Raw genomic sequence first — 12,597 nt, forward strand, 5'->3', positions numbered from 1 at the left:
GAATGGAGGAAGGATGGACTATATAAAGGAAAAAGAGGGGTGGGAGGGGTGGGGGGAGAAAAATAACAGAATAACATTATTACCCTATGTAAATGTATGATTACGCAAATGGTATGCCTTTACTTCATGTACAACCAGAGAAACAAGTTGTACCCCATTTGCTTACAATAAAAAAAAAAATCCCAAAAACCCAAAGGTCCAACGATTTCTCTGATAAGTGGATGATGACACATAGCAGCGGGCAGGGTAAGGGAAGAATGGAGGAAGGATGGATTGTGTAGAATGAGGGGTGGGGAGGGGGTGGAGGAAAAGAAAGACAATGAAATGAGGCAAGGGTATTTTTGACCAGCAGCATAAATGATTCTGCTTTACTATAAAGTACAGGAAACTCTAGCTCCTTTGTTTGTTTTATGAATCATGAAAAGGCAATGTAATTGTATTTGTGACATTAATTTTGACATATTTTTATTGGTTCTTTTTAGTTATACATGACAGTAGAATTCATTTTGACATGATTATAAAAGCATGGAATATAGTTTGTTCTAATTCAGTCCCCAGTAATCCCCTCCCCTTTCTTCCTCCCTGCCCCTGTTCTATTCTACTGGTCTTTCTGCTATTTACTTACAGTTGTTGTTTTTTTTTTCTTAAATTAGCATCTTGTGAATAAACATGATGGTGAGATTCACTGTGCATATTCATATATGTGCACAGGAACGTTAGGTCAGATTTATTCCCATCTCTCCTCCCTCCCTTTCATTCCCCTTTGTCTACCCCACTGAGCTTTCTTCTATTGACTTCTGTTTCTAAATGAAAACGACTTCCTACGATTTTTATCTGCAACTGAAAAATACCCAGCTTTTAAAAATCATGTACCCATAATCTAAGTCTTGAGGATAGCTCCTATTGGGAAACATAGACTTTTTCATTCAAGCATACTATTTTAAAAAATCTAACCCTAAATTAAAGGAATGAAAGAATGCCACTGCTTTCATGAAACAAATAATGGAGGCCTTGTTTCCATAATAAACATTTAAGAGAGCTTGTTCCTAATGGAAACTATTGTTACTGATTAAAAATCTTCTTAGGGAGGAAAAAAGTACCTTCATATACAATTCCCATTGGGGATGCAAATTGGAGAGAAACATACACCAAAGGATTTGCATTTAATCAAATCCAAAGCAAGTCATTTCAGAAGCATCTCTACTGAGTACAGAAGGCTTTCCCACTAGGATCAGGCTGAGCTCTCCAGGGGACCAAGCAGTGGACAGCCCGGCACTGCTGCTAAGAAGGAAATTCACCAGAACCATCCAGAATGGAGAGTGGTAAGTCAATGTCAATTGTTACAATTAAAACAACAACAACAAAACTTTGCTAATTCTAATTTTTATTTTTGACCTTACAAAATTATATACACGAAGTAAAGGTAAAGAAGAAATAACACTAATTTTGACTAGAACATATAAAAATATAAAAATATGGACCTGAAACCAACTATTTAGAACTCTTGGTAACGTGTTTATGATTCTAGTCACAATTATTAATTGTTAGATTTAATATTGCTGCATTTAATTTAGGTAAGTATTTATTCTGGAAAATCTACTCAGTTAACATATTTTTATGAAATAATTAACTGAATATTAATGTATTGTTCTCCACTATTGTGAAATTTTATGTTACATGAAACAACTTCTGATAAGTCCTCAATTATAAATTCCAGAAGAATTTACATTTACATTGAACTTTAAATACCTTTTATTAAGTCATCTTGTTTTAGGTTCTTAAGGCTAAGGATGAAGGGCAATATATTAATACATGATAAGTAAGAGACTGTCATTTCATGGATTCAAACTACATACAGATCTTCATCCTGAAGATATTAGTGTCAATATAGAGTAAAACCCCACCTGTTCAGGAATAAATTTGAGATATAAACTTTAGCATTTTAAATGTTAATAAATAATGACAAATAAAATATTTCAAAAATTCCTTGTAAGCTATCTTGAAAAAAAAATATTTTAAAAAATCACACATCTTCTGATCTTAAGAAATAAGAAGATAAAGTTGAAGAGCATCTATCTTCAGCAACATGGAATTGGTTACTACTGGCAGTAGTGCTGTTTTGGGATTCAACTATGAACCATAAAAGGAGGGAATGGAGGGGTGCTCAGGAGAGGCTGTGGATAGCAATAATGTGGGCAAATCAATCTTCAACTAAATCCTATTATATTGACTAATTTGGCCTTGCATCCTTAAAATGTTCAGTCTTTAAGATTTCATAAGCAGTATGCCTTATTGTCTATTTAATAATTTAAACACTTAATTAGTGGACAAATTTGGAAACTTTATGTTGCTTCCTTGTATCCTCTTGGAGATTTCCCACAGTGAAACTAGTATGTCATCTTCCCAGATCAAAAAATGAGCTTCTAGCATGCCCGGCACTAGTCCTGTTTACTCCAAGGCAGGAATCTTCCTTCCTCTCAGCGAAGGGCCTCTGATCCTCAGCAAGGCAAGCTGGCTGGGGTGGGGAGGGGGTCCTCACAGAACAAGAGGGGCCAATGAGCCAGACAGTGACCCAATGTACCATATTGCCACTGCATTTTCTGGGATCTCATTGTTGGCCCTATCCTGAATAGAACAAATATGCAGAATGTCCATTAATGACCCATCATTCAAGATTTTTACTCTGTTCTGTCTTGAATGGCAATGTCTCCATGCCAATGTCACTAAGGACAATAGTTCAGAGACATCATCTACTATCTTCATGGTGCCACGGTCCAGTTACAGAACTCAAAATAATAAATGCTTTTTTTCCTAACATTACTTTCTTATTTATTTCACATGCTCTCTTTAATCCCTTACCTTCTGTCACATTAGACTCTATAATGAATTTAAAAGTAAGAAAATGCACTCCAAAAAAAGTCATCATAAATATAAAATTAGAATGAATTTCAAATACAGAAAGTGGATTTATCATTTAATAACTAAGAAAAGTTTAGGGATCACCTATATTTTAATTAATAAATCAATTTCAGAATATACCAGTCTGATCTGAAGCAGAAAATGTTTAGTTTTCAAAATAACATTAAAGTGATAGCTCCCTTAAACCTACTATGAACTAAACTCTCCATCAAAAATAAAAAGGGGGAAAGAAAAAGGATGTCATATGATAAAACAATGTACTGGGCTGGGGGCATAGCTCAGTGGTACAACACTTGCCTGACAGGCTCAAGGGCCTAGGTTTGATCCCCAGCATTGCAAAAAATTAAAAATAAATGATTGTTTTTAATTAAAAAAAAAAACATTCTGCTGCATGAACATAATCACAATCATACAGTGCCAAATTTTTATTCCAAATTCTAAAGGAAAAATTTATTCCTATTGATAAATTTGCTCGTGCTTTCTCTCCGGAAACACTTGTCCTTGTTTTCTCAACAACTAATCTGAATGCAAGTTTGTATCTAGAGTATTTGAATAAAAACTCAAGCTCTCCTGGTTTATGCAGGTGTGGATTCTTTAAATAGACACAATGCACAGGAAAAAATTGAGACTAGGAATACTGGTAATATTTTTTGAACTGTATATATCACACCTGTCCTTAAAATAAATAAATATAAAAGGAGATTCGGAAATTTTCAGAAACTCAAAAATCATGAAAAATACTCGGTGGGATTTTAAATAATATATTCCATTTCCATGCTTTATCAAGGTCAATTCCCCTTCTGTGCTGTTGTAAAGTGTTGACATTGACCTTTCTGCTTTGGAGCATGGTTTTAGCCATGTTCCCATGAAACCCCAAAGAAAGGACATCTCCACCATTTTCTTATGTAACTGTTTCCCAAGCTCTAAAGAGCTACAGTTTTCTAAGCCCATGAATTTTCTCACCTTCACTGTCCTAAATTTCTCTAAGGCATTTTGTATATACTATAAGCTACTTATTGAACACCTACTAGATGTCAGATGCATGGCAGGGCAGGTTACCCTATTTCTCTATTCTCCCTCTTCCTTCATTCCCTTGTTGCTTCTTTTGGTACACAGTGACCTTGACCTTGTGGGCCTCTCCCCTGCCCCACACTGCACCCCTCCCACAGTGGTCTTCCCAGGTCCCTTCCTTCCCCTGGGCTCAGAACTGCAACCATTTCCCAAGGCTCTGTACTTGAATTGCTACTCTTCTGTTGCAAAGTACTCCTTGGAAAACTTTATTTTCATTGCTTTAATTCCCATAGTTTTAAAGATGTTTCTTGGATGTGTAGTTCTAGCCCAGGTCCATGTTCTGGTCTTAGCTACAGGATAGTTTTATTTTAATTTGATTATGTCACCACAACTTCAAAGTTAACATAGTCAAAATTGAATTCTTCTTTCCCCATCAGAATTGGCTCTCTCCCCTGCTTTTTTAGATTTCTCTTTTCAATCATGATGATTTATTTTGTGTGTTGTTGTTGTTGTTCTCTTAAATCTGCTCTTTCCCTATCATGTCCAGTGTTTCAAGCTAGCCTCTATTTTAGAACTTCTTACCCTCTCCACTTCCTCATCTTTAGCCCATTCTATGATCTACACTCAGATTCATCTTTCAAAAATTTTTCCAACCTTTCCAAAAAATATGATACACAATATTCTTATATTGAAAAATATAATCATTCTATCACCTACAACATAAAGCATAATCGTGCACTAAATGCATGTAGGACAATGGTCCCATAATATTATGTCACCTAATGATGTCATAGCCATTTTAATTTTCATAAGTACACTTTATGATGTTTGTACAATGATGAAACCACCTAACAACTCATTTCTCAGAACATGTTCCAGCCTCTGAGCTATGTGTGACTACATACATTTCTATAGTCAGATTTCTAAGACCTTCAACACTTCATTATCAGGAGCAGCAACAAAATGCTTTCAATAGACGTTTACAGGAAAGCTGTGTGGAGCTTAACATCTTGCAAGGAGCAGACAACAAACAATAAATCTCTAAATAAAGAAATTGTATAGGACTTTATAAAGTGACAAGTGCTACATAGGAATAAGTGCAGGATAAAGGGCATCAGGCAAATTTCATGAAGAAGGTGCAACTTTAAATATGTTCTCACTGAGAAGCTGACATTTGAGTCAAGACTTGAAGGAAGAAAGAACAGTTAGCCATGTGGATAAAAGGAGAAAGAATATTCCAGTTGGTAGAGGTGGCCAGTACAAAGTCCCAAGTCAGAAGTGCACTTGGTACCTTTCAGAAACTGGCTACAGTATTGTGGGTGAGGGTTAGAATCTTGGGAAACGAGAACAGAGCTATAAGCATAGGATCACATAGAGCCATCTTAAGAACTGTGGCTTTTACTCTGAGTGAAATGAAGAACCACTGCAGGGTTTTGAACACAGCAGTGACAAAAATTGGACTTACTCTTTTGAAAGGATCCTCTGGCTGCTTTGTTGAAAGCAGACTGGGCCAGAGGTGAAGGGTAGAAGCATGAGAAGCCTCCCTCAATAATCTACATGAGATGATGATAGTGAACCTGGTACTAGAGATGGAGGCAAAGAAAAGTCAGCAGACTCTGGATCTATTTTGGAGGTGGCCCCATCATGTATTCCCAAAAGATGGGTTGTAAAGTCTGAGAGAAAGAAAGGAGTCGAGGAGGACTCCAGCTTTGGAATTAAGAAACTAGAAGGATGGAGTTGCCATCAACTGAGACCCGGGGGGGGGGGGGGGGGGGGGGGGGCTTCAGGTAAAACCAAAATGAAAGGGAAGAATGAAACTCATATTTGGACACGTGGAATTTGAGAGGACTACGGGACATGCAAACACAGATGGATATCTAATTCTAAAGTCCAGGTCGGCATCCATTTGAAGTTCATCTATGTCTACATGCATTTAAATCTAGCAACAGCAGTTACACTAGCTCCTTACCCCTTCCACACAAGCATTGCTCTCTCCTGCCTCTGCCACTGCCCACCGGTACCTGCTACCTACAAGGTCAGTCTCCCTCTGCCTAACCCATCTAATACCCTTCAAAATGCAGCCTAAGTCCCATCCCCTCCCACAAACCTTCATCGTCTTTCTGAAGTATATTCTTCTCCCTCCCCTCCTCTTTCACATGTGACTGTCTTATTTCTCTCACTAAAATAGGATCTCTTTAAGGACATCTGCTATATGTTCTAAACTTATTTTGCATTCCCTGCGGCATGTGGCCCCACACTTTGCACTGTTGGTGCCAACGGGTATGTAAGATTGATTATTTTATGACAAAACGGAAGAGGTTCTGATCTGGTTATTTGCCATCTCATGAATTTTTTTCCTCTATTAATGTAGTTATTTGTTAAACTTATTTAGAATAGGCATATTTCCTCTAGGCATATACATAAAGTACGAATCACTAATTCAGATTGAAATCATCACTTAAAAAACCCTTCGGAATAAAGGAGAGCCAAGACTGTCTGTGAACGCTCGAATGATCCAAGCCCAGACCTCTGAAACTCCTGCCCCACTCCTCCACAGGCCCAAATCTACACCTGCCATCAATCACCTGGATGTTCCCTTTCTTGCTCAATTGGGACTGCCTGGGTTTAGAGTTGTCCCCTACCCCCAAAACTCTGCCACACACAGAAATCTCACTCATAAAGATATTCGTAATTCTCAAATTTCAGAGAATATCAGAGTCATAGAGAAGGCCAGGATCCATTCCCAGGGTTTCTAGAGTGCTTTGGGGTAGGACCTGAGAATCTACATTTCTACCAGGTTTCTAGCCAATGTTGATACTGAATCCGGGTCCAGGAATCAAACTTTGAGAATCACCTGTGTATATTCTCAATTTGACTTGTCTTTCTGGTTCTGACCCCTGCCTTGTTCCAACCTTTAGGGTGCAAGTTATCTCCTACTCCATGCTGCTGCATGTGTACTGGGGCTGTCTTAGTCCCTGGCTATATCATTCTTTCCCACACTTCCTGATTTTAATATCAGAGGCTGAGGACCAATTTGTGTCCTTGATTCCACTGTATTTCTTCCTCTTTGAGGCCTCTATCATTTTCCCTCTTTCTTAAATCTTTAGTCTTTCCCCCAGTTCCATTCAAATATCCTCAATTCCCTCCTACTGATAAATACATAAAGAGATTAAAAAAAAAAAAAGCAAACTTCTCTCTGACAATGTAATTCCCTCCAAGCATCACCCAATCTCTTGCTTCCCCTTCTCATTCAAACTTCAAGAAGTAGTCATCTCTCTCTGCTATTTCTACCTCCTCCCCTGATATTATTATCTGGCTTCTAGCCACCAACACTTCCAAAATCTCTCTTGCTTAGGTCAACACCAGCCACTGGATTGAAAGCAATGGATGATTTTCCATCCTTCCCTTTCTGGACCACTTTTACTGGCATCTGATACTTTTTTTCTTTTTTTCTGAAAATCTCTCCCAGGTTCTACATGCCTTATTCCCCCTGACTTTTACTGGATCTTTTCCAACCAGCCTTTGCATGTCCTCTTCATAAAGCTCTCTTCCCCTCCTCTGACACCCTTCAAATGTGAATGCTCCCCAGATTTCCATCTTTAGTCATTCAGTGTGAAGCTTCCCAATCAACCTGTCAGAAATTGTGCTTCAGCCTTCTCAAGATGCTGACCCTCTCAGCCTTTGGGAGTACCCTAGCCTGTCATCCCAGAGTCCCAGACACATGGTTGTTTCCTCTGTGTGCCATCATGTGACCCTGTCACAGGCTCCCTTGGGGGTTCCATCCTCCTCCCTGGTTTCATTGTCATCCGTGTCATGATGACTCTGAAACTTATATCCTAGAGCTGGTGGTGGAAGCTTGAGAATCTCCCTGAAGTCTTCGCTCTCCTTTATTTCCCATATCTATGTAATTTTCACATCTCTCTGATCCTTGCCTGCTTATCTCAGACCCCATCACCTATGCCTGAATTATTCTAGAGTCCTTCTGACTAATCTCCCTGTGGCTTTGTGATTCTCAAATCCACCTTCCACACAGCTGCCAGAAGAGTCTATCCAAAATGCAAATCTAACCACACACCACTCCCTTGCTTAAGAGCCTCCAGGGCCCGTTGCCTGCAGGATGAAGTCCACGCTCCTGTATTCCAGAAACACCATGGTTAGTTAACCTTATTTGTTTCCCCAGGCTCACTTCCGGCCACTTCCCCCCTCACATCTCTTTCTGCTCTGCAGTCCGGACCTTTGCCCAGGCTATCCAGTACATCTGGAATGTTCTTGCCCATCTTACCATCACCTCCCCGAGGCCTCCAGTGTAAGCCTCAGCTCAGAGGCTGCCCCAGCCCTCTCTCTGTTCCCACAGGAAGTAGTGGATTCTGTTTCTCAGAATATCCTAGGCTTATTTCTGTTGTTGCTTTACAATAATCTATGAACTATTTCTCTTTCACTAGATGGCATGTTCTTCTGTATTCTGTTGATACATAGAAAATAGTCAATAAATAATTGATAAATAAATGTAGACTTAGGTTTTTCCAAAAACAAAAGAATAATAATAATAATAATAATCTCCCAATTCTAGAAGCAACATTTAGATTCCTTTGGAACAAACCTCTGGTCACTGTGTTTTATGTCTCAGACTTACTTGAAAGAAGTACTTCAAGTCTCTTTCATTAAAAGACAGACCAAATCCTGTCAAAATTAGACCAAAAGGACCATACAAACAATTTTGTTTTGTTGAAATCAGATTGCATGTAGTTTTCTTTGAATTATGTTTTGGAACATAGATTTCTTCAACTCGTGCCCCCTCCTCCTCCACAGGCCCAAGTCCAAACCTACCATCAATCACTCAGATGTTCCCCTTCTTGTTCAAGCAGGACTGCCTGGGTTTATAGGCACAGGTATTTTGTATGAAACTTGGTAGTTTCCAAAGCATTTTCATATGCGTATTTCTTTTTTACTTATAAAACTCTGAATAAGGCAAAAAAAATAGTATATCCATTTTAACAGGAAAAAAATGAAACTGAAAAATTGTGACTTTTTCCCCAAGTCAGTGACTAACATGTGGCTATGTAAACCCTGACTCAGGCCAGCAATTGCCTCCACCCATTGCACCACCCTGCCTCTGGTTATAACTTCAGGTTTTTGTTGTTTTGTTTGTTTCCTTTCTTTCTGCCTCCCATTCTTTTTGTGATACAGTTTGATTTATATGTCTAATGTATCTGTAAATTCAGATTAGAGAATATTTTTGGTTATGTGCCTTATACATTTATATATTAATAACTTCAGCCACATATGTTGATGCTAAATTCTGTCCCCTCTGACTTGGCTGGTAAGCCATCCACACTTCAATTAAAATGGATTGAAGCCATCCAACCTACTACAAAATACCAATTTCATAGGAAAAATATACCTTAAAATGTGCCTAGTTCAACCACTAACTCAGTGCTTAAATGTTTTCTAGAAGAGTTCAAACAGTTTTCTGGTCATTGCTTGATCATCCCCAGTGACAACGCACTCACCCCTAGAAGCGATGTTGACAAATTTTAGAACCATGGAGATAGGTTTTCTCTATATCTCCCTGTAATTTCCTCTTGATTAAAGTGGAATAGTTAATGTGAATTGCAAATCACTATGATTTCTTTAGTAAGTGCATGTAGTAAGTGCTCAAAAATTATTTGTTAAATGAACAAATAACTCTTTCCTTATCTTTGGCCTAGTTTTAAGGCAGTAATTCCTCATGTCCAATCACCATATTTGTTAAAACAAAGCACACTCATTTAATGTAATAAACAAATAACAAATGACTTTCCTCTCAGGAACATGATCATCTGGTAGATCTGCTCCCTCGCATCAGGTACCAAGATGATGGGGCAGCCGTACAGTCTGTGACCCAAGTCATGCAAATCTAACTTCTATCTCATGTAATAAGAAGCATTAATTCAAGTTGCATCAGATCCCTTGTCTGGTAATTAAAACATAAGTTATAAATCTTGCTGGAGTAAATCTTGACAAATCAGAGTAGAGAAAAAAGATGGCATTTTGAAGAGCTCTTGTGCAAAAGATGCAAGAGTATTTCCTCTTTTTACTTGCACAGCACTTGGGTGAGTTTCCATCAAGGAGCAGGGTTTGGGTTCTTCATATTCCTGACTTCTTCCATTCTAATGGGAAAGCAGCATCAGGATTCTCAACCCTGAGTACCTCCCTGGGAGCTTGGCCTAACTGCCCCCTCTAGGTCTGATTGTGACTATTCCATTTGCTTAAGTCCCAGGAGATTACAGCAAACGAGTGTACCAAGGCGTGAGAGTGAAGCACACGGTCAAAGATCTCCTGGCAGAAAAACGATCCAGGCAGAGTGACTCCAGACTTAACGTGAGTCCCAACTTGACACATGCCTTAGGGTTCCAGCCCTTCATTAAGGTTGGCTATCTCCCCGCTTCCTTCCTCCACACACCAATCTCCTCCTCCTGGGTCTGATACTCTCAAGAGCAAAGCTCTTATTTACCTGACACACTATAGAATAACGTTGATTTTTTTTTTTTTTTTTCATTTCTGCTGAGATGAACAATCTTTGTCTGCAGAGCACACCCCCTTGCTAGTCTCCTGACTCACCCAGTGGTGTCAACATTTCCACCTTAGCTTTCACTCCTCATCCTATTGCACGCCAGTTTGGGGAAAGAATTTTTATATCTCTATTCATCTGTATTGATTATATGCCTTTAGAAATTGAATGCATATTCCCTCAGAGCTGTATGTTATGTAAATCACAGTGGAGTGGAAAGACTAGGAACAGAGAGGGAATCATGGCCCTGCCAAGGACCAGCTGTGTGACCCTGGAAAAGTCACTTGTATTCTTTGGCCCCACATGAAATGAATTAATCAAAATAAACTCCAGGGTTCCTTATAATCTAAAAATCTCTAAACTGTTATTAATATCATGGCATATTTTTTAGCTACCAACAGTGTTCTAAGAGTTTTGTGATCTGATTGACTGGTCACTTTAGTTGGTGGCAATGAAAAGATGATGTGTCCTGATTTTTCATTTCCCCTAGACATGAATTAACAAAGGCTCAGTTTGTGGAAATAACACTGACCTTCATTCATGTAGCTTTCTAAATCCAACAGTGGTAACTTAGAAAAAAATTATCTCTATACCAAGTAAAATCAGATTTTTAAAATATTAGAAGTTACTTCTATTGTATTTAGCACTTGAGTCTAAAACTTCTGTCTCCTACCTATATCTTCATAGATGTCTGTGCTCTGTGCCTAAAATGTTTCAGTGGTTTCATCGAGATCCCCCAAAATGATTCAAGAATGGCAATAGTATTTGGCTATCAAGGTTTATAAATAACCACCTATTCTACTAAGTGCAATACAATAACAAGAACATTGGGTATATGTTGGGCATCTTCAGTTGACCAGAAATAAACAGGGCAGCCACCTACAGGCTCTAGTGCAGGGGCTGATGCACGCTGGCATGTCTGCTGAGAGTGGGCACTGTGTTCAACACAGCTCCAAAAGTAAACTCCTGGAACACATTTCAAGTGAATCAACTCCAGATCCAAGTTCCTCATCCGAGAACATCCTGCATTGCTCATTTTCTGCTATCCTCTTTTAAGCCACTTCTCCAAGCTCAACAAATGGAGCTTAGCTGCGAGAGGGAAATCTGAACAATCAGTTCTTGTCTGCTCCTTGTTTGGTGTTTCTCGTGGTGCCTGCTCAAAAGCATCTAGAGTGTATGTTAAAAATATCATTCCAGCCTAGTTTCCTGAGAGGGAGGGGGAAAGAACTCAGTCTACCCAAAGTGAACCACAACTTCAAGTGGAAGTAATGTGAGGGCTTGGCAAGGAAAGAAATGAATTATAAAACTTGAAAAAAAATTCCAGGTGAACTGTCAGTTGGGAAGGTAGAAGTCACGCATAATGGTAAGACCCACGGTCAAGGAGCACACATTGTATCCGCCCAGTGTGAGAGAAGAGGTAACCCACACGTTGCTGCCATCATCAATACTCCATGCAAACGACAGAGCACCATGCCAGAGTTCTATAAAAACACATGTGACGTAAGAGTCACAAAGTCACACTGCATATCCAAATGGTAGATAAGCTTTTTCCCCACTAAAAATTTACCTAATGTGACTTTTTGTCCGAGATCTGTGATGTTCAAGTCACAAATTTTGTGTTTTCTCTTTAGTTTTCAAGTTTTTACTTTTTAAAAGATAAAATGGTATAAGCATAATTAATAAAAAGTCATGTTATTTTATTTCATTTTAAAATACAGATTCCTGAGACTATCCCATGTCTTCTAACACAGAGTTATTGGGATGGGATCAGGGAATAATCTTTTTGTCATTTTTTAATATAGGCTTCATACATCACCTTCCACAAATTTTACCACAGAGCAAAGAGTAAATATCAAAGTCTCACACCACAGTCAAGGCTCTGTCTCTCAGAGAGGAACTTGCTGAGCTATTGTTGCTGGCAGAGTGATGCTGAGTTATTGAGAAATTGGGTTCAAGGGACATGAAGTACAAACATAGTGCATGCCATTAAACAAGTAACCTGGTGGAAAGGAAAAATATTTACATGTTTAAAAAGTACAAAACCATAAAACCAAGCACTAGACTGAGTGCTAAAGACAAAAGACCAGGCAGTAAAACCATGTAACGTGAAAGCTGCA

The 12,597-nt window shown here is 38.7% G+C and overlaps 1 protein-coding gene across 1 annotated transcript in view; it reads left to right on the plus strand.

The window, feature by feature from the left end:
* Positions 1–1,197: 1,197 nt before the first annotated feature.
* The window catches only part of POU2AF2 (POU class 2 homeobox associating factor 2), a 40,299-nt gene continuing 28,899 nt past the window's right edge, over positions 1,198–12,597 (plus strand). The window contains exons 1-2 of the mRNA XM_079101663.1: positions 1,198–1,322; positions 10,184–10,290. Coding sequence (XP_078957789.1) covers positions 1,313–1,322; positions 10,184–10,290 — 117 coding nt within the window. The 5' untranslated portion in view covers positions 1,198–1,312. The remainder of the gene's footprint in view (positions 1,323–10,183; positions 10,291–12,597) is intronic.

The sequence above is a fragment of the Sciurus vulgaris genome (genome assembly GCF_902686455.1).
Source record: "Sciurus vulgaris genome assembly, chromosome: 11".
In the NCBI taxonomy this organism is placed as follows: Eukaryota; Metazoa; Chordata; class Mammalia; order Rodentia; family Sciuridae; genus Sciurus; species Sciurus vulgaris.